The sequence below is a fragment of the Rhincodon typus genome, chromosome 20 (genome assembly GCF_021869965.1).
Source record: "Rhincodon typus isolate 14 chromosome 20, sRhiTyp1.1, whole genome shotgun sequence".
Classification (NCBI taxonomy): domain Eukaryota; kingdom Metazoa; phylum Chordata; class Chondrichthyes; order Orectolobiformes; family Rhincodontidae; genus Rhincodon; species Rhincodon typus.
In genome coordinates, this window is record NC_063351.1 from 12049514 (window position 1) to 12072518 (window position 23005).

The 23005-nt window shown below is 40.8% G+C and overlaps 1 protein-coding gene across 3 annotated transcripts in view; it reads left to right on the forward strand.

Annotated features, from left to right (window-relative positions):
• stambpl1 (STAM binding protein-like 1) overlaps nt 1–23005 on the forward strand; it is a 51742-nt gene that overhangs the window by 617 nt on the left and 28120 nt on the right. Inside the window, exons 1-5 of one of the 3 annotated variants that reach the window (XM_048608682.1) lie at nt 41–337; nt 13388–13480; nt 16478–16692; nt 17246–17321; nt 20997–21092. In XM_048608682.1, the coding sequence (XP_048464639.1) occupies nt 13400–13480; nt 16478–16692; nt 17246–17321; nt 20997–21092 (468 nt within the window). In that variant the 5' untranslated portion in view covers nt 41–337; nt 13388–13399. Of the gene's footprint in view, nt 1–40; nt 338–1181; nt 1275–13387; nt 13481–16477; nt 16693–17245; nt 17322–20996; nt 21093–23005 lie in introns of those variants that run through there. The other 2 variants (XM_048608681.1, XM_048608680.1) reach the window with 2 other exon arrangements.

Here is a 23005-nt window from a genome sequence, read left to right on the forward strand (position 1 = left end):
GTTTAGGGGAGTGTGTGACATTCGGGTTTAGGGGAGTGTGTGACATTTGGTTTTGCGTGGGGAGAGTGAGAAATCAGAGCAGTTTCTCGGCGGGAGTCCCTCATGTCCCTGGAGCTGTAGTTGTGTGTCTGCCTGCTGTTGGGAGGACGGCGCTGTGATTGAGGGAGCGGGCAGTGCGGTGCAGCCGATCGAGCCCTCCCTTTATGGAGAGGATACAATGGAGCTGCTGACAAGGCAGCGACTTCCAACAGCACCCGAATCATCCGCTCAGTGCAACCTCTGAATAGCCAGGCTCGGCCTGGCGGATACCCCGCTGGCTGCCGCAGGGTTGTGAGAGGTAAGGCACAGACAGACCTGTCCTCCGTCCAAGCTGCAGGCACGGTTAAAGTGGTAGGAGCAGTCTCTGCTCACGGATAGGGGTGCCAGATGTAACAGAGAGAATCATCTTTTTAAAGGAGACGGTCCTAAACAATTCCACAAGTGATCTTTTTGAGGAATATGTCAAGTTTGGCTCAAACATACGAGTGTTGATCATGTACACATGAATGACTGTGTGTAAATAATTCAGATTCATGCTCGCATTGTCAGTGAGCAGCCGAAAGGCTCGCTAGCCCCGGATTGCAGGTTAAACTTTCATGTTCTTCTTTCGCTGAAATGGGAAGAGAACTCTTTCCAGGGTAACCCACCGTGTTGAGTGTATGGAAGGAAGTTCCCTACCTAACTGCGATCTGATTCAAAGGCTGTGCATTTTAAATGTGTGGGAAGTCCATTTATTTCAGAAATCGTAATTTTTACATTGAGTGTGTCAGTAAGTTGTAAGAGATTTGCTTTGTACGTGGTTGCCAATATTCTAGGATGCTCATTTCATGCTCTCGGTTATTGGGCAGGTTGGAAACAGAAATTTAAGAAGGGTGCTACCAACACCACGTGATGTCCAACAGGAACTGTTGTAAATGTTACGATCTTCAAAGCCCTCAGTCATACCTTCGACTTTGATAAACATTCTGAATGTGTTGTGGTGAGATTTCTGCTTAGATTGCTGCCCCTCTCCTGGACAGTTCCGCCTGCAGCTGTAAGGAGCGTTAAATTGTAAAAAAACAATCAGCGTGAACTGTGGGATGACCTTTCATCTCTGAATAGCTGCCTGAGAGGAGTGGCAAACATGCGTCACTCTGGCTTTCTCTGTGTCTTGTTTGTAGATGAAATCAATTGTGTTTAGCTGATTGTTGAAGGTTGACTACCTCGTGTGCAGGGCAGTTTTTCAGCACTGCATTGTAAGTAAGAACATGATTTCACCTTGGATGTTTGTGCGACAAAATGGACTTTATTTAATTCAATGAAACGTGTATGTGTGAAACTTTGACGTTGATGCATGCCAGTAATAATGCAGGTGCATTGTAGTTGAGGTAGATCTTTTAAGGAAAATCAAACACCTGCAATAGAATGAGTGTTGTAGTCAAATTAGTTTTAAATTCTGCTTGCAAAGAAGCAGTGGCATCTTGCACTGAGAATTGGCCCAGGATTGATTTAATCATATGGATTCTTAAACAGTAAATATTAACACTGTTAAATGCGTATAATCTATTAGATTGTGGAATATGTTGTGTGCAAAGGAACAAGACAATGGAAATTAAACAAAACCGAAAGAACTGCAAGTGCAAGTCAGAAACAAAATCAGAAATTGCTGGAAAAGCTCAGCAGGTCTGGCAGTATCTGTGGAGAGAAATCAGAGTTAATGTTTTGTGTCGAGTGGCCCTTCCTCAGAATATAAATGTATTCCCTCCAAATAAGTATGTTGATTCAATTCCATGTGAGATACGTTTTGTAAATCACAAACATTTTTTGATTTCAAAATATGAATAGGTCTAATTTGAATTACTCCTTTAAACTCGATTTATTTGTCTGTTGAGGCTCATTGAAGGGCTTTCCATTGAGAATTAGGCTTTGGGCTATTTTATTGCAAATGCAGACTCCCAAATCATTACATTTGCATTGTTTTCCTACCCAGTTTTAAAAAAAGTATCCATGCTTATAATGCATTTGTATTTGTGTTAGCATTTTGAATTAAAGTAATTGCAAAATTTATTGCAAACTTATTTAAGGCTATTACGAAAATTGAAAGTATGCTAAATGCATGATAAGTAATGTATATTTGCTAATTTATGCTACCATGTAACATATAAATTAGCAGTTTTTTTAAAAAAACATAAGTACATGGCCCTACAGAGAGTGATATGTTGGTGAAGGTTAAATTAACTAAGAACGGCTTCATGTATTATTTTATGCGAGATGCTTTAGAAAATAGTAAGGGACCAGAATTTTAGCGTTCTGAAGAAGGGTCATTGGACTCGAAACATTGACTGTGATTTCTCTCCACAGATGCTGCCAGACCTGCTGAGTTTTTCCAGCAATTTCTGTTTTTGTAGCAGAATTTTAAGGCCAGTGTGCAATTTGCCTCTTCCCAAATCTACTTCTGGCAAACTAATACCGTTCTTAAACAGAAATCTAAGGATATAGATGAAGTCGTTCAGAGTGGGAACCTGGCATTAAGTTACTATCTTACTTGCTCATGGTCACCCTGTTCTATATGCTATTTGTGAGAAGCTTACAAGAGTTGAGATTGTGCCATCTCCATCCAGTTCCTAAGGGTATGAATGGGATCTTGTTAAGGTTGTTCCTATTCAGTAGGTTTTTCCTATGATCCCTAATGTCTCCCCATTTCTCCTAAAGGCATTAACTATTTGAGGATGTAGTGCTCGGAGCAGTTTCTCATTCAACTGGCCTTTTTATATGTGTGAATCCAGACAGTGATGTCAGTAGGCTGTTAAACATGTAGATTATTGGATCTCCACATGGAAATGCAAGCTTGTAAGGAGAACTCAGCCAGGCTGCAAAGATGGGTTAAGTTAGTGGGCAAAGTGGTATTAAATTATGATTAAATCATATGAACCATAATGATGTAATTGACCACATGACTCATCAGTAGGCAAAAATAAGTATGTTAAGAGAGAGGCCTCTAACACTGTAGTAGAGAGCTGTATTTGATAACCTATTATGTATGAAGAAGCACATACAGGAATATTAGCTGTTAGGACTGAAAGAGTCTTTTTTAAAGATAAGGACCAATCAGTCTTAGGGTGTGTATGTGCATTCACCCTTAGCCTGAATGAATTATCTCACTCAGGTTTGTGAATCTTTCAAATTCTGTACCCCAGATGGTTGTGGAAACTTCATGATCTTCAGGGACTTGATACAGTAGATATGGAAAGGATGTTGGCCCCTTATGTTAGAGTCTTCAACCAGAGGATGTAATTTCAGTATAGGTGGTCACCTAGATATAGGAGATGGATTTTCTTCTCTTAGAGAGTAGTAAATCTGCAAGGGGCTGTAAAGCCAAGTCTTTAAGTATATTCAGTACTGAGATGGACGGATTTTGAATCTATGACACTATAAGGGAATCAAGGGTTATAGGGAAAAGGCAGGAAAGTGGAGTTGAGGATTATCAGATCAGCCACGATTTCTTTGCATGATGGAACAGATATGCCGAGCCTAATGGCTATGTCTGCTCCTTCTTCTTATGGTTAGAGATATATAGGGCTGAGGTTGATTTGATAGATTTTTGTAGACTCTAGAAATCAATGGTGTGTGCAGGAAAGTAGAGTTAAAGCAGAAGATCAGACTTAAATGGGTTGAAAGATCGAGCAGGTTTAATGACGGAATTGGCTAGTCCTGTCCAATCATGTGCACCTTTCAATGGACTCATCAAACATAAATAATGAGCATAGACTCCAACTGTGTATTTTCCATTATCTATTTGAGGGACACCAAGTCATCTCTAACTCTATCCTGGCTGAAATAGGAAAAAGATTTGGACTTTTTAACTTCAATGGTTTAGTGTTGAATCAACATGGTGCAACTAGGGTTGTTCTTATAAAACAAAGAAAATTGATTCAATTGAATAGGCTTTTCATAACAGTGAGTGTGTTTGATTCAATAAATAGAAGAATTGGTGAGCACAGGACACAAACTTAAAGTAAATAATGAGAGAGCCAGTGCAATATGAGGAAAAAAACTATACAGTAAATTATAACGGACTGAATTACTTAAGAATTATTATTCAAATAGTGATTCATTTTTTGTGTAAAATAAGTAGGTAAGTATTCTGAAGTGTTTGACAAAGATGGTAAGCAACGTTTTCTTAAATTGCATAAGCTGTCTAGAAATTGCAGGGAACCATTTTAGAACTTGTGTAAGTTTTACTGTAAATAGTGTTAATTCTAAACTAACCAAGTCTACTAAAGTCATTTGAGATTGTTTAATCAATTATATTCCTTTACAACCTGGGTATTTATACAGGTCATAGAAAATGTAAATAGCCCCAGAGTGCTGTATTCAGTGGTTTCACAGAAAGGAATGTCCACATTTTCAATGGTATCTCTTAATGTTGTCTGTGCACCATGGTTACACTGATTAGAATCACACCTTTTTAAGATTGAAAGATTTTTGTTTTTTTTGTTATTATTTACATTAGATGAGGCATTTTGTTCCTTTTTATTGGCAACATTAAGATTGGAACAGAAGAGGTATCATTGTGAAGCTGCACTTTGTGTAAGTTTGACCATTGTGGTCCTTTTGTTAAGGTATCTACTTGCTTTTTCATAATATGTCTTGCTCAGTTCTTCAGTATTGAACACTGTTAAGATTTGCTAGAGCTGCCATTGATAGGCTCAAGCCTCATTTATGGATTTAAACACAAAATTAGTCTGACACGTCAGTGCATATGTGGGGATTACTGCATTGTCAAAGATGCCCTCTTTAAATGCTAAATGAATCCCCCTCTGTCTGTCCTGTTTGATGTGATGGATCTTATGGTGATATCTGAAAGGTAGGAGAAGGTCCTGCATTATCCAGATCAACTTTCCTCATGCAATTAGCACCACAAGGACTATTGATTGTCTGTTCGCTCACTTGCTGTTCTTGGAATTTGCATGCCCAAGTTGGTCACCATGTCTACAAAAGAAAATGGCGAGATCTTGACATTGTGTATGACACTGTTAAATAAGTAATAGAAAGTCAGTGGTTCATTTTACATCTTTTTGATTTCCACGTTCATTAAAATCCATGGAAATACATATATAAATGGGATGCTGACTCTCCATCATATGTACGTTTTTTGTTCCAAGTAATGATTTTCCTAAACCTGTGACTTCTAATGTAAGTATTAGGCCGCACTTCGGGACTTCCAATTGGGCGCTATGCGAATAACAGTTCTTTAAGAACCCCGAGATATATTTCTTCCTGTTCGCAGTGATTTTTTTTTGTGGAACTTTCATGTTTATTTTTACACTATCAGTATTTGTAATTTGTAATTTGAAAATATGAAAAAAAGTTACCCAAGAACTTTATAAAATCATGAAGGGCTTAGATAGGGTGAATAGCCAACGTATGTTTTATTAGAACAGAGGAATTGAAAACTAGAGGGCATACGTATAAGGTGAGAGGGGAAAGATTTAAAAAGGACCTGAAATGAAACTTTTACACACAGAGGATGGTGCGTCTATAGAATGAACTGCCAGAGGGAGTGCTGGAGGCCGTACAATTACAACATCTAAAAGGCACTTGGATGGGTAGATGAATAGGAAGGACTTAGAGGGATGTGGGCCAAATGCTGGCAAATAGGACTAGCTCAGTTTGGGATGTCTAGTCAGCGCAGATGAGTTGGACCAAAGGGTAGCTGTATGATTCTGTGAGTCTATGGCTTACATCAGTGGATCCTAAAAGAAATAGCTGCAGAGGTAATGGGTATATTGGTTATCATTTTCCAGAAATCCTTGAATTCTGGAGAAGTAGTGGAGGTTTGGTAAACTGTTAATGTGATATCCGTATTCAAAAAGGGAAGGAGGCCAAAAGTGGGCAACTGTAGGCCAATTAACCTAACATCTATTTCAGAAAAGTAATGGAATTTATTATTAAAGAAGTAATAGCAGAACATTTGGAAAAACATAATCTAATCAAGCAGAGTGGCATCATGAAAGGGCTATTGTATCTGATTAATTTATCAGAGTTTTTTTTTAGGAAGTCTCAACCAGTAGATGTATTGTATTTGGACTTCCATAAGGCATTTGTAAGGGTACCTCACAAAAGGTTAAGTCTTAATATAAGAGCCCATGGTGTTATAGGTAGTATATTGGCATGGATAGGGAATTGGCTCATGGGCGGGAAACAGTGAGTGGGGTTGTGGGTTTCTTTTTCAGGTCGGTGACCTATAACCAGCGGTGATCCACAGGGATTAGTGCTGGGATTACAACTGCTTACAATATATGTTAATGACTTGGAGGAAGGAAGTGATTGTGTTGTAGCCAAATTTGCAGATAACACAAAAATAGGTGGAAAGGCACGTTGTGAGGGGGTGCAAACAGAGAGCTATTGATATGTTAAATTAGTGGACAAAATGTTGTCAAATGGAGAATAATGTGGGAAAATGTGAAGTTGTTCACTTTGGAAGGGAGAACAAAAGAATGGAGTAGTAAAATGAAGAAAAATTGCAGAAAGCCGCAGTACAATTGGGGCGGCATGGTGGCTCAGTGGTTAGCACTGCTGCCCCTCAGCGCCATTGACCCAGGTTCGATTCCATCCTCAGGCGACTGTCTGTGTGGAGTTTGCACATTCTCCCCACCTCTGCATGGGTTTCCTTCGGGTGCTCCAGTTTCCTCCCACAGTCCAAAGATGTGCAGGCTAGGTGGATTGGCCATGCTAAACTGCCCATAGCATTCAGGGATGTGTAGATTAGGTGGGTTATAGGGGGATGGATCTGAGTGGAATGCTCTCAGCGTCAGTGTGGACTTGTTGGGCCAAAGGGCCTGTTTCCACACTGAAGGCATTCTATGATACAAAAACTTGGGGGGACACTTGTGCACAAAACACAGAAAGCTAGCACTGGTGCAGCAGGTAATCAGGAAGGCTAATGGAATGTTCGCCCTTATTTCAGGGGGTTTGGAGTATAAAAGTAGCGAAGTCTGTTTGCAATGGTATAAGGTCGTAGAGGAGTATAAGCAGCTTTGGTCCTTTTTTTGAATCTTGGTCAATGATTTATGTGAATGTTAGGCAATGAATGGGCAGATGGGAGGCAGCAGAATATAATGTTCACCTTGTACCATCAAGCAGCCTTTTTTTATCGTAACCCTTCAGCAGTAAGAAATAACATTGACTTTTTCTTTCTGTAGCCCAGGTTTCCTAAGACAAGCTCCATTGCCTGTTTCAGTGTATTCACTGCTAATCAACTAACTAATAACAAATCAGACGTTGAACCTTGAAACAATCTTGGTTTTTAAAATGGGGTGGCTATTTTGTTTTGAATAATGTTTATTTACCACTGGATATTTGAAGGAAACAGGAAACAGTTTTGTTACATGTTTAAGAAAACACCAAAAGTTCTTTTTGTTTTGCTTGTCCCTGCCTTATCACTTTTCTTCCACTTCAATCTTAGTTGACTGGCTCTGCGTAGAAAATGTTATTTTCATTCCATATTGAAATCCTTTAAACGTCGGTTTTTTTTTTACAAACCTTTGTTGTTGTGACTTCCCCGGTGCTCCTGGAGAATGTAACAGACGGGAAAGTTTTATGGCACTGGTGTTTCAAAGATAGAGCTGTTCTAATTACAATAATCTCCGATATACATGTGGTAAAAATCTATATCTTCATTATGGTGTTATGTGTGCTTTGTGATGCCCCGTGGATGTTTAAATGCGAAATGATTAAAAATGTTCAAAACGTACAGCTTGCACTGTGTTCACCAAACACCTTGTTTTTTTCTGCAGAAGGAGTGGAAATAACGTTACTGAACAATGTCACAACTAGGCAAATGTCACCGGTGGGCTGATTCCTTCAAATCTTGGTGTTAGTTTGACAGCTGATGGGCTTTCTGAAGGACTTGCATAATTTCATAGGCCTTTGTGCAACAGTGGAAAGTTTATGCAATCTAGATTTGATTGTTTGATGAGATTCCGGCCTTGAAGTCATTTGTTGCCAACTGTTAACATAGACAGGAAATTTTTATACATCTGCCAGCACATTTTATTGTTTTTCAGATGTATATTTTCTTCCATTTGGCGTATGTTAGACAAAAGGTCAAGTTGAGAATTAAGCTGATTTTTGTCAGGTTATGTTCACTTGGAATACCCCTGGTGTTGTCTTGTCCATTTTAAAATCTGTTTATCATAGCATTTTTGAGGTTTGTTGATATCCTGCCATATGAATTAGATGACCCCTGGCAGGTAGGACTCTTATTATAGAAGAAGCTAAGTTTCACAGCATAATAGGTGATGTATTTGAAGATGGCATCTTTTAAAAGACCCATTGTGTTTGTGTATATGGTGAAATGATACCTGAGAGGATTATAATGTGACATCCACAGAGGACTGTTAAAAGCAGCGTGAACTCGTTACTGCAGGTTTACGTACAATGTACCTGGCTGGGAGAGGGATGTTTCAGGTGACTGAATAATAGTAACAGGATTGATTTTGTAAACACAAGTGAGCCTCATTCACAAAGTTAATTTGCTATGGATTAGATTTGTTGTGCTTAATTTTGTCAATAGACTAATTCAAAACAAGCGAATACACTTCTGTGAGGACTGTTTTGAGATGATGCAAAACCCGTATAGTTCACTGAAGGCAGGGCAAGTTAAGGGTGGGCAGGAGTCTGAAAGGGATAGCAAGAAGCAGGTTATGGCTAGAGAGATGAGAGAAGCTTTTAATATTGCACGTTGAATTTTAATTCTCACTGGAATTAATGCCACATTCACAGTATCAAGATGCTTACTGTATTAACGTAATCATTTATTTACGCTGCAGACATATTTAAGGACAAGTTTCTGCTTGTCATTGTACTACTGTTACCAGATGGTTCTACAGCTGTGGTGTGACCTTCTGTAATCCTAAGTGATGAGTGAAAATGTGTTATCTTCTACCGATAACAGGTTTGCTCTTTGTCTGTCTGATGATGGTACCATCTGTCTGATTTTGTTCACCATGCTGTATAGTAATGACACATTTGTAGCCTTTCATATAACATACAGTTATTACTTTCTTTGTATCTCAAAGCTCCATACTAACACTTTGTGCATGAGCCATTAATACCAGTTGAATTATTTTAGTAAGCAATCTCCCAATTTCATCAAATTAGTTTTGTTTTAATTGCAGTGTTGTCGAGATCTCCTTTAACACTGAATGCTCTTGTGTTGTTTTCAGTTGTGCTTCCCCTTTCTCTGTTTCCATTTTCTTGCGTGTTTTTGTTTCTGCTTCCTTCTCATGTCCACTGAGACACACTCATGCACACAAAACTGGCTTTTCTATTTGATTGGTTTGGCTATTTTTTTGATTGTTGAAAGAAGATATAGTAGATCTACATGGCATACTTATTTTGGGACTTAACCCAGTTACCTTCTAAAAGCTGAATAGGCAAATTCTGGCTTAAACTGGACAAACCCTGAGATGGAATTTTTTTTTCTGTCTTCCTCTCCCCCCAAAGCTGGTCAGCCCATGTCACAAGACATTGATTGTCCTTCATACTAACCCTGTCTAAGCGGTTTTACAGTATGTGCCCTCCCTGTACCATCCCCATGTATCCAGGTTGGGGAGCAGGCTGGAATGATACATTCTAAATTGCTTGTACCTGTTGCCAGGCTCTTCTGTAGTACACAAGAGCTGGGAGTGGGGCTCCCAGTGAAGAGACAGGAGCGCTGTCAAGTTGGGCTCCACAGTTCTGCTTCTCTTTCTGAATAAACTTGTGGAGGAGAATGATGTCACCCCCTGTTTCTCAGAAATGAGTCAGATGTCTCAAGACATGCAATGTGCTTGTCTCCCTTGCAAAAGAAAAATCTTACTGTGATTTAGTGCATCCTCCCCGGGTAGCATTGACTATACCAAGCATCCTGACTATTTGTTCTTTTTTAATTAAACCTAAATTTTGCTAATTAGAGGAAAACACGATATTGCAACTTAATGCATTCCTCACAAATGTCTCAAATGTTTCACATGCAGTATATTATTTCTAGAGTCACAGAGATTGTAAAGAAATGTGGTAGTAGGCATTTTCTGCACATCAATGCTGTGGCAGTGGGGGAAGTGAGTCATCAATCTCTTTTTGGTTTCTGACTAAAATACCAGGTGGATTCTTGGTGCCATAAAATTGTTGATCGTCCATCTGAAGACTGAAATGAGCACGTTGGAGTTCAGGTAAAATTCACACCCAAAGACTGGAATCTGCAGCACTGTAGCTTGAAGCTCTCTGGTTGTCAAATCAAACGCTGAGCTCAAACTCTCAGTATGCAGGTTGTTTTCAGAACCTGCTCGCCTGGCAGGCTGACGCCTTTACAACTATCTTGTTTCATTTATCAACAGAACAAGTAGAGATTTCTTAAATTCAGGCCATTTCTTTTTGGATTTAATGTTCCAAATTCAGGATTTTCCCTTCTTTCTTTGGAACAAGGAAGACCTGACGACTGAACTATGGTGCAGTGGGTGTAGTACTTTTTAATTGTGGTAAGCTAGGGGGTAAAGTCTCTGATGATGTCCAGAGGAACGTGGCTGGGTCTGATAGTGTTCCCATGGAGAGGTGCAACCAGTAGGTACCTGGAAGACAGGGAGATCAACTGGCAGACACCTTTGATGTTCAGTGTGGGAGTCTGCAAAGTAGCCAACGTGATCATTGAGTTCATGTGCATTGTTTCCTAAGCAGTATATTTTGCTTTGAAATGTATAAGTATATTGTCACAGTGTCATGCAGGTTATTTACACAATACAGCACATTGTTTACATATAGTACATAGCTTGGCAAAGGCTGCTAGGTTGTGCATGGCTTTTGAATGATCCAAGTAGTTCATTTTCATGTTCATTTTTACCCAATGGGGGAGGTGGGGTCAAAGATTATGGGTGCATTACTATAATAGTTACATAATGTCTATCCCCCTCCCAACATAATCCTTCTCTCTCTCTCTCTCTCCCCCCACCCTATCTAGGCACCCAACCATCTGCTCCTTTGAGCTAATATGTATAATGTGTTTAAATTACCAGTTTTTATTTGTGTATTTTATATTATTCAGCACATCTGCACCACTAAATCCCACATTGACAGATTAGTACATACAATCCTGTTGTAATCCTGTCAATTGGTTAATGATACATGGGCTTTATAAAACACCTTGACATGCTACCATATAAGAGAATACAAGGGTGAAAGGCACAGCCTGGGATGTTATTAGAGTTGATAAGTGAGTGGTTGAGTGAAAAGAGGCAAAGTTTAAAGGAGCAGCAACTCTGTGGAAAATGCAACTCCTGTTTTTTTTGTATCTGTTATAACTGTCAAATGTCTGACATACTTCCTATTAACATTTTGCAAATTAAATTTGCATGGTACATTTACAAAGGAACTGGTACTTTTGAACTTTATCACGCTGAATAGGCATTATTCGTCCTGGTGAAGGTGCTGCACTGCCACCTGGTAGTGGGAGGGTAAAGTTACAGTTTATAAGATGTACATGAGTAGATTTTATTATAGATATTTGCTAATCAGCCTATTGCACACCTGTGGAGCAGGTGGGAATTGAATGAACGCCTTCCAGGCTCAGAGGTAGGGACACTACCACTGCACCACTAGCGCCGTTTAGATTTATTATGCATATTTATACTTTGGGATAGCATGGTGTCTCAGTGGTTAGCACTGGTCCCTCACAGTGTCCGGATCCACCCTTGGGTTACTGTCTGTGTGGAGTTTGTACATTCTCCCCATGTTTGCGTGGGTTTCCTCCGGGTGCTCCGGTTTCCTCCCATTGTCTGAAGTGCAGATTAGGTGGATTGGCCATGGGAAATACAAGGTTACAGGGATAGGGTCGGTCTGGGTGGGAAGCTGTTTGGCGGTCACTGTGGATGCAGTGGGCTGAGTGGCCTGTTTCCACACTGTAGGGATTTTATGTGGACATTTGGACTGGCGTTCATGATGATTTGGAGCAAATGTACTGACAAAACTGCAAGTAATGAAAACCAAAAGAACTGTGGATGCTGTAAATCAGGAACAAAAATAGAAGTTGGTGGAAAAGCTCAGCAGGTCTAACAGCATCTGTGAAGAAAAATATCAGAGTTAACGTTTCGGGTCCGGTGACCCTTCCTCGGAGGCTGCCAGACCTGCTGAGCTTTTCCAGCAACTTCTGTTTTTGTCCAAGTAATGAAAGTTGTGGAAGGAAAAGGAACAGTGGGGATGTAGAATATGTGGGTAAAGTCATTAAATTACAACAAGGTAGAGGAATCTGTGAGAATATTAGCAGGATCAGCACAATACACTGTACTATTTCGAGGGCTAAAAAAGGCAAATGTGATCTTGGGATATAGAATAAAAATCACAAAGTAATAATTAAGCTGTACAAAACTTTGGCTCACTTCCACCATTTTAAGTGCTGCATTGAGATATATGTTGAACTGCCAGAATAGATGCTCTGACCTTAGAGGGAATGTAAAGATGCCTTTTAATTGGGAAATAGAATAGCCTCTTTAAAGTGGAAGATATTAACAATTTCAAGTAGGTATTGTGGCAATTTTTTGTCAGGCAGGACTTCTGAATGGATGAGGAACAAAGTGCATTAGGAAAACTGAAATTTGGCATGGGCCCAGTAATTCTTTTCTGGCCCTAAAGAATCTTGATTCTTAGGATCATTTGGGATCTATGGGTACAGATTGGTAAAATACATCTAGTTGTACAGTATGGGCCAACATACTGCCCATAACTTGCTTCAATGTGTTAGAGAATCAAAGAGGAATTTCCTGAAATTGGCGTGATACTTTTCTTCTCTAATTGTCTTCTGCCTAGAAATCATCCCAGTGGTTGAGTAATGTGCAAAATCTAATATTTAATGTGATGGGGTGGATAAGCTTTATGGCTCTTTCTTGTCTTTGTGTATGTTTCTATTTTACACATGATTAGCTGCAAAAGCTATTTATTGACATTGTCATAAGGATGACATAGTGTGAGCGTAAAGTATGAACAAATGGGATTTATTAATTTAGTTGTAGTTTTACTCATGAGAGTACAGAATGAATGCATTTAGTGGAAATTTACTTCTGATGTATCGATGTCAATTTGAAAATTTCTAAACTTCTGATGTTGCTGAGTGTTTTCAGTCCTCATCATTCCCCATGGAGCCTACATTCTCTCTCCTGCTGGTATGCACTCACTTGTGCTGTATAACTAACTGAATGCTGCAAATAGAACAACAATTAATGTACATTGTTCATTGGTGTCATTATTTAGAACAATTCTGTGATTCTAGTTGTGCAATAGAGAGCTGGTGTTTGATGAAGAATCTTTATAATATGTACTCTTCCCTCCCCCTCAATAGGTGAGATCAGGAATGGATACATTTGGTGGAAACTCCAAAGCTAATTCCTATCCCAATATGGAATTTGATCAGCCGTTTACATTCACCACTCTGGTACTACCCAATTTATTGTTAATGATATAGTGGTCAATTGTGATTATTAAGTTGTTTAAACACATACCTATTATTTTAATAGATGTCATTTTACTAGTTTGGATCCCTGTCAACATGCGCTATTGTAATGTAAACTAAGTCTTTCTATATCTCCTTTACTTTATGATCACTTTAACCACCTTTTTTCCAAACTGGATAGCTCAAATGTTTTCCTGTATTTCTTTCTTTGTCATTCCTTCTGCACAATAATAACATGCAACGATGGGATTTTACTAGAGTGGAGAGGCTGAACCAAGATATTTGGGACTTTTGATGTAGGGAATGCTTTATTAGCTTGGAAAGAAGCTACATAAATGCAAGATGTTGTTGTTGCTGATATGCATTGCAGGCCACATGTGAGTCATTCCAGGTTATATGTAATAAATCTGTAAAGCTACAGAACTTAAATATTCACCTTCACTCCTGAATTCATAGAGCCATCAGTTTTGTAACATTCATGTTCAGTGACCAGATTTTCAGTCATCTTCACCAGTCTTCGGAGGGTCAGTGTGGACTCGACGGGCTGAATGGCCTGCTCCTACACTGTAGGGATCCCATGATTCTAAGTCTGACCTGCAAAGTTGTCTAGAAATGTTCTGCTATTATGTCAATACTCAGCCACTCTGCAATTAAAATTTTCCCACATTAAAATATGCTAGAGTTTTCAAGAAGGATGGTGGGATTGAACATGAATTAGCTTGGAGTTTGGATTTAAGGCAAGTCCTGTGTGGTGAGAGAGGGAAGGGGCGGTCAGGGAGAATGCTGTTGTGAGATCAGGAAAGCTGTAAGAAGAGGTTTTACCAAACGTCCTGCTGAACTTAACTGCAGCATGACTGTAAATTTATTTCTTCAGTGTTCCCACTTAGAGGCATTGCGGTGGGCCTGTGGTCTCTTGGGCAAAAGTCTGCTCCATAGGACCAAAACATGTGTGTATGCAGGTGTGGTTAGAGTTAAGAGACACCAGTAGTTTCCAATATAACAGGTGGGGAGGGCAGGGGAACATTGGGGAAGGGTAATTGTGTGGTGGTGAGCACAGGTCCACTGGTTGTTTGGGGGGGTATGGTGGTCCAGTTGGTTGGGGGGAGGGTCCCATAAAGAGGTGTCCCAATTGATGCTAGTCAGAAGATGTACACTCACTGGTGCTTAAGAGGCAATGGGGAATAAACCGCTTGTTAATGTAGCTGGGAGGGTGGGGTTTGACAAGTAACTTGATGAACTGTGAGGAAGTACTGCACCTCCTGGTTCACAAGCAGTGCTACGAAGACACATACTTCATGGATTCATTCCTCCCCTTGCCGCCTTTTCGCAGGCATAGATGGCACGGTGGCTCAGTGGTTAGCACTGATGCCTCACAGTGCCAGTGACCTGGATTTGATTCCACCCTCAACTGTCTGTGTGGAGTTTGCACATTCTCCCTGTGTCTACGTGGGTTTCCTCCGGGTGCTCTGGTTTCCTTTCACAGTCCAAAGTTGTGCAGGTTAGGGTGGATTGGCCATGCTAAATTGCCCATAGTGTCCAGGGATGTGCAGGCTAGGTGGGTTAGCAATGGGAAATGCAGGGTTACAGGGATAGGGTATGGGGTTGGGTCTGAATGGGATGTTCTTCAGAGGGTCAGTGTGGACTAGATGGGCTGAATGGCTTGCTTCCACACTGTAGGGTCTCTAATATTCTACGGCCACCTACATTGACAGCTGAAATGAAGGCCTCATTATAACGTCCAAATTTAATTTACAAAAATCTGCATCTTATGAGTGAATTGGTCAGTAATTCACCTTTGTCCTACTTCCCATTATAATTGAAAATGGGCCCAGTTGCAAGTTGATGTCCAACTTCCCTTGGTTAGGTATTTATTTGGCCATGGAATAACCTGGCTAGACTAGGACAAAGTTAGGCTTATCAATTTCGGTAGATAAACAGAATTAGCACCTCAGTGACCTGATGGGCAAGATTAAATGTCTAGCTAAAGTTGTTAAACATGGCAACCTTCCAAATACAAGCCACTGGAATGTGATGGGTGCATTTTTCAAATTGAGTGGATATTGAAGTTAGACTGAAGGAGTTGGGACTGTTCTCCTTGAGAGAAGGCCGAGAGGAGGTTTTGATGGAGGTTTTCAAAACCATGAGTAGGCTGAACAGAGTAAGTAGGGAGAAGCCATCTCCACTTGTAACAGAAAAAAGAATGAGAAGGCACAGATTCAAATTGATGTGCAAATGAGGCAAGGATGATTGTAAAAACCTTTTTGCACAGCGATTAGATGGTGGTTGGGATTGCAGTGGAGTGCTTTGCTTGGAAATGTGGAGGAATCAGGTTCAGTTGGAACGTTCAGAGGACATTGGCTGATGATTTGAGCAGAAATACGTGCAACGATATGGAGAAAAGGCAGGCAATTGGCTCTAGGTGATAGAGCTAGGCACTGTAGGCTGAATGGCCTCATCTGTGCCATAACAGTTCTGTGATTCATTGGTTCTAATTGGCATGACAGTAGGTGAGGATGGAATTGACAGTGCTGTAATTGTAGAAACTGCTGAATTATCAGCTGATAGTTAGTAGAAGCCCAGAAAAATGATCTGAAGGTATAAGAGGGCAACAATTGTGGACTGATCCCAATAAGAAGTTACTGGAGGAAAGAAAAAGATGGGTGTACAGAATTAATGTAAAATACCATTTAAATAGTTTAAATGAAATATATGAATATTCATTAAAATGCAATTCTTGATTAAAATATTGACATATATTGTATAAGATATTTTGAGCCTGGAAATTCTAAAACAATATGTTTCTTTTATGGTTCCATCATTGACTTACTAAAGTGATATCAAAGACAATGGCTTTTGTTTTATTTTTATGGATTTCAGAGAGAATTGAGAGGTGTTTTCTAGGTCACTTAAGACATGTGACCTGTTGAGGTCATTTCTAGCTTCATTTTTTTTTAACAAGGGGAACTTGTGATTTCACAGAAGAAGCTGGCTACTCCCAGTCACACGGATGTCACTCTGTCACCACAAGAGCGCGTGAGGGTCCTCACCAAAATGGGCTGCAACATAGAAATCAGTGAGTTCATTACACCCCGCCGCTATTTCAGATCTGGAGTCGAGATGGTCCAAATGGCAGCTGTTTACCTGGAAGAAGGAAATCTTGAAAATGCTTTTGTCCTTTACAACAAGTTTATAACGTAAGGAACATTTCACTAATGAATTTGGTGTTAATTTTCAAGAGAGTTTGTGAGCTATCTGATTGTACAGTAGTATGCTGGCTTGGCGGTTAGCATTGCTGCCTCACAGCGCCAGGGACCTGGGTTCAGTTCCACCCTTGGGCCACTGTCTGTGTGGAGTTTGCACATTCTCCCCGTGTCTGCGCGGGTTTCCTCCGGGTACTCCGGTTTCCTCCCACAGTCCAAAGATGTGCGGGTTGGGTGGATTGGCCATGCTAAATTGCTCATAGTGTCCAAGGGTGTATAGGCTAGGTGGGTTAGCCATGGTACATCTGAGGTTAAAGGATAGGATGCGGGTCTGGGTTTGGATTGATGCTCTTTGGAGGGTCTGTGCTGACTTGCTGCACGAATGGCCTCTTTCCACACTGTGGGGATTCTATGATTGTACAAGAGTAGAGAGGAAATAACAAAAGGAAGAAAGTAAATTTATTTATGACTACATTTTAATGCATAAGAAAAGCAAAAATCTACTTCAAACTGATGGTCATAATGGTGTACAAACTTATTTTTGCAGTTTGTTTGTAGAGAAATTACCAAAGCATCGTGATTACCAAACATGTACAATACCAGAAAAGCAGGATATTCTGAAAGTAAGTGTAACTTTTTATTCATCATATTGTCAGGCACCAAAATTTTCATGCGTCATGCGTTGGAGATGGAAGAGCTTTGGAAATGGTGGGCGGGACCTGAGTCCAGAATTCCAACTCCATCCCTGTTCCTGTTCCTGGCAAGTTTTGCCACTGCAGGGATAAGGGTGTCAACCATGATGATGCATTCACAACTTTCCAGCACCATAGTGGGCTAGGCATTTCAGATCCTCAGAACTTTGATGGAGTTTGGATGGTTTTCCAGGAGAGGTGGCTCACGGCTGACGGCTCACCAGAGGAGCCATGCTCCATGGTGGACCCGAATCTGGGATCAGGAACGTGAAGAACTTGCTCCTTTCACTTACTCATAAAGCTGTCAATTAAGCATAGCCAATGAATATCTCATTAAATCAACCTTTAGCTCTATCTAAATAAACATGCAGGCATTAGAAAGCTGTTTAAATATCGATCAAGTTATTAAAAAGTAATAAAACTGTCAATCAAACAAAACTAGCAGTATTCTTCGCAACTGTGTATACAGCCCCTTACAGGTCTTAATGCATCAGTCATTCTTGGAGTTTGATTCAGAACTCAGAATGAGACCATCTAACAGCCACATTAACAGAAGCAGGCTGATGGCCAGGCATCAGTTTTGCCAGGTTATTGCGTTTGATTGACAGCTTTATTACCTTTTAATAACATGATCAATATTTAAAGAGCTTTCTGATGCTAAGCTGAGGTCGAGGAATGATGAATGCATCAAATTCTTTGGGGGCTGTTTGCAGAGTTGTAGTGTCAGGAAAATTCCCAACTCCTGCTATCTGTCTTGATGAAAATTCAGCCCAAAGTGTTTGCAGTAATGTTAGTAATTTATAAATTGCATCTCTTTTTACCTCCAGTAACTTATCTTCTACTAATTGTTGAGGAAGGAGATGATCACTATAATGTTAATTGCCATGAGGTTGTTTATCTTTTACTAACATACATCCTTCAACAGAAGTGTTAGGCTTCATATAACATCCATCTCTTTTAGGGCAGAACGGTGGCTCAGTGGTTAGCCTCACGGGTTCGATTCCACCCTTGGGCAACTGTCTGTGTGGAATTTGCATGTTCTCCCTGTGTCTGCATGGGTGTGCTCTGGTTTCCTCCCACAGTCCAAAGATGTGCAGGTTAGGTGAATTGCCATGCTAAATTGCTCATTGTGTCCAGAGATGTACAGGCTAGGTGGGTTAGCTATGGGAAATGCAGTGTTACAGTGATGGGAGGCGTGTTGGGAAGCTTTCTCAGAGGGTCAGTGCAGACTCAATGGGCTGAATGGCCTGCTTACACGCTGTGGGGATTCTACGATTTTTGTCTGTATTCCATTCATTCTATGTTATTTCACTGATTTCTCATCACCATCAGTCCCTTTCCAATTCAGAGAGTCTGCTGATCAAGGCACAGCAGGTTAATTCAGCTGCATTATGAATATCATTGAGGTGACCCATCAGAATGTCAGAGCTAAAGTCAGGAAGCAAACCTAGCCATTCTGGTTGGGAGCAATTCAGTGGTGTAATACTGGAATTATATGAGCACAATTTCCAGTACTGTATCTTCAATGGCTTGGAACACATGGATTTCAAGCTCTTGTCATGAATTTGAGCGCAAAGTCTATTCCAAAATTCCAGTGCGTTACTGAGGAAGTACTGCATTGTCGGAAGTGCCTTCTTTCTTAAAGCAAGGCCTCCCCTGCCCGATGTAGGAGATCCCTTGCCCCTGCTTAAAAACGCCAGGGAGTTAACTCTGGTGTCCAAGCCAACAATTGTCTTTTAGCTCATACCTGTAACACTTTATCTGGTCATAATTGTATTGTCATTTGTGGGACCTTGCGGCACATGGAACAGCAGCTATGCTTCCTACATTGCAACAGTGACTACAGTTGAAAAGTACTCCATTGGGTATAAAGTATGTTAGTACACATTCTGAGGTTTTAGGTGGTTCTATAGAAATGTGAGTCTTCCTTTGTTAGAAAATCACTGGTGATGCAAAATTTGCATATTATCCCTTTTCCCTTAATTAAGTGATTCAGTTCTAATTGTTGGAGCCAGTAGGAATGCTGTATTTGTATAACGTAGCCTCAAGTAGCTCGTGAGCCTGATTTTTAATGTTACTCTATCAGTAAGCAGTGATACTGTGATTGTGAAATATATATCTCTCCTCACATGTCGCCTCACATCAGAGTTTACTTCGAAAGAAAAGTTCAAATCGCCAACACATTTTCACAGTCAGGGCAGAACCTTCAGCCACACACATGAATTATTCAGTGGAGGGTGTGGAAGTGAGTGTCACTTTGTCACTTAGAAGGCCCAGCTTTGCTGGCTCGATCACCCCATTCTCAGCTCCTTCTACGTATATCCCGAAGGAGCAGAGAGAATCATGAGGTGGGGATGGGCAGTTAAGTCAACTCACCCCCACACCATTAGGGGAGGTGTGGGGTCAAAGATCCTGGCACCATATTTAACAGGCATCTAACAGACAGCACGCCCAGAGCATCACTTCAGCTCTTGGAGTGGGCACCTGCAGCTACACGTTCCAGTCCTTTTCATCCCATCCCTGGTCGGTCCCCATTCCCTTCGTCCTGTCAGTCCACCTTCCATTCCTTAGGAACAGGAGTAGGCCATTCAGCCCTTTGAGCCTGTTCTGTCATTCATTGAGATCATGGCTGATCTGCGGCCTAACTCCATGTACCTGCCTTGGGCCCATATGCCTTAATACCCTTCCTTCATAAAAAAATCATCTATCTCAAATTTAAATTTAACAGTTGACTTCGCATCCACTGCTGTTTGTGGAAGAGAATTCCAAATCTCCACTACTCTTTGTTTTCTAACATCTCCGCTGAATGACCTGGGCTTAATTCTTGGACTTCGCCCCCGATTCTAGAATCTTCAACCAATGGAAGTGGTTTATCTTTATCTACCCTGTCTTTATATCCTGAAAATCTCAATTAGATCACTTCTTAGCCTTCTAAATTCTAGAGAATAATAGCCTAAATTGTCTAATCTCTCCTCACAACTTAACCCCTGAAGTCCAGGTATCATCCTTGTAAACTTGTGTTGAACTCCCTCCAGTGCCAATACATCCTTCCTAAGGTGTAGTGCCCAGATCTGCTCACAGTACTCTCAGTAGGGTCTAAGCAGGATTTTGTATAACTGCAGTGTAACGTCTGCATCTCTGTATTCCATCCCTTGACATATGAAGGCCAGCATTCCATTTGCCTTCTTGACTGTTTTCTGATCTGGCTGTGGCATTTTAAAGAGCTTTGCATCTGAACCTGCAAATCTAGTTGAACATTCATTGTAGTTAACATTATGCCGTCCGAAAGTTACTCTGATCTATCCTGAAATAGATAACCTCACACTTGCTTATATTAAAATCCATCTGCTATAGCTCTGCCTATTCACCTAATCTATCAATCAAATCGGCATAACCTCTATATTTATTGGCAGCGTAGGACCATGCTGATTGGCTTTCTACAGAATGATCCACGACTAGTAACTAGTGGAATTTGTCCTTGCTGGATAAGCGACATCATTGACCAGCTGACCTGGTTTATGTTTGTCGCTCTGCGTCTGTAATGAGGGATTACATTTTTTTTTACAGTTTTACTATATTGTCAATTAATTTCTCTTTTAACTCAAGAAATTGAAAGAAGTTGCATTTCCAAGAGCAGATGATTTGAAGACACAGCTTATTGCCAAATATAGTGCAGAATACCAAGAATATCTGTCTTCCCAGGTAATGTTAATAACTTTATTTTCTTTTGTGCTAAATGTATTTATTTGCTCATTAGCAGTCTTCCCTATTCTACCACATCAACTAAAATTAGATACCATCTCTTAAAATAACTGTGGCCCCAATTTTTGTTTCTGGGTCAGGTGTGCAGAGACAGGAAAATTCCTGGCTGTGTGAACCTGCCTGTTCAAAATGGCTGCCTGAACTTTGGCGCGATGGGTTTGGCCTGGGCGGGAAGCTGGGGGCGAGTGATCCAGGAAATCCTGAAGAGGATGCCTGGTGCGGATGTGGGCTAAGCAAAAAGCCAAGCTAAAGGCTGCAATGCAGTGTTCAACATTTACAGAGTTTAATCCACTGACTGTTTCACCCTCGCTCCCCATGCCCCATCCTAATTCTGCCTCCTAATGCTTTGTACCCACCCTCAAGACCCCCCCACACTCTCCTGTAGCCCCAGGTCCTTCCCCCATCCTTCATTGCAACTTTGCACCTGTACCCACCCTTGGCCCTTTATAGCTCCTATACAACCTAGTGCCAACTCATTCCAACTCTTCCCCTCCATGTACCACCCTTTAACCTCACATTACCCTGTCACTAATTATAAAGGGCATCTTAATTGGTTGATTTTGATTTTTGCCTACATAGGTTCTAAGTTGAGAAGAGTTGAGTTTTGCATTAATTCTGTCTACTGCTCCAGCCTGTAGGCATAGGGATCGGGGGTAATATACTGGTATGGATGGAGAATTGGTTAGCAGACATGAAACAGAGCGCACATTTAAATGGGTCATTCTTGGAGTGGAAGGCAGTGACTAGTGGGGTACCGCAGGGATCATTGCTTGAGCCTAGCTTTTCAGAATGTATATGGATGGGGGAATCAAACATAATATTTCCAAGTTTGCTGATGACACACAACTAAGTGGGATGGTGAGGTTGCAGAGGATGTAAAGAGGCTTTGAGGCAATTGAGACAAGTTGAGTGAGTGGGCAAATGGACGGTAGATTCAGTATAACGTGGATACATGTGACATTATCCACTGCAGCAAGGAAAAGAAAATGGGACTGTATTAACTGAATGGTCATAGATTGAGAGATGGTGATTCTTAAAGGGATCTCGGTGTCCTTGTACACCAGTCACTGAACGTAAGCATGCTGGTGTAACAAGTTAGAAAGGCAAATAATTATGTCGACCTTTATTACAAAAGGATTTGAGTCCAGGAACAAAGAAGAGTTACTATAGCTGCACTGTGCCTTGATGAAACCATACACCTGAAGTATCATGTGCAGTTTTCGTTTCCTTACCTAAAAAAGGATGCACTTAAAACATAGAGCATAGAACAGTACAGCACAGGAACAGGCCATTCGGCCCACAATATTGTGCTGAACATGACTCCAAATTAGACTAATCACTTTTGCCTGCCCTTGGACCATATCCCTCCATTCCTTGCATGTTCATATGCTTATCTAAAAGTCCCTAAAACACCCCTATTGTATCTGCCTCTGCCTCTGCCTCCACCACCAGCCCTGGCGAAGTGTTCCAGATTGCTACCACTCTCTGTGTTAAAAAAAAACTTGCTCCTCAAATCTCTTTTGACTTTACCCCTCTCACCTTTAAATGCATACTTGTCATTGAGTGAGTGCAGCTAAGGTTCACTAGACTGATTCCTGGAATGGCAGATTGTCACATGCGGAGAGATTGGGTTGACTGGAGTTTGGAAGACTGAGAGGTGGGCCTCATTGAAATGTATAATATTCTGACAGAGCTGGAAAGATTGGATACATGGTTCATGTTTCTCTTGGCGGAGAGCAGTCTAGAACACGGTTCAAAGTCAGAGAATACAGGGTAGACCATTTAGGACTGAGATGTGGAGAAATTTCTTCACTTAGCGGATGAACCTGTGGAATTCTCTACCGCAATAATTC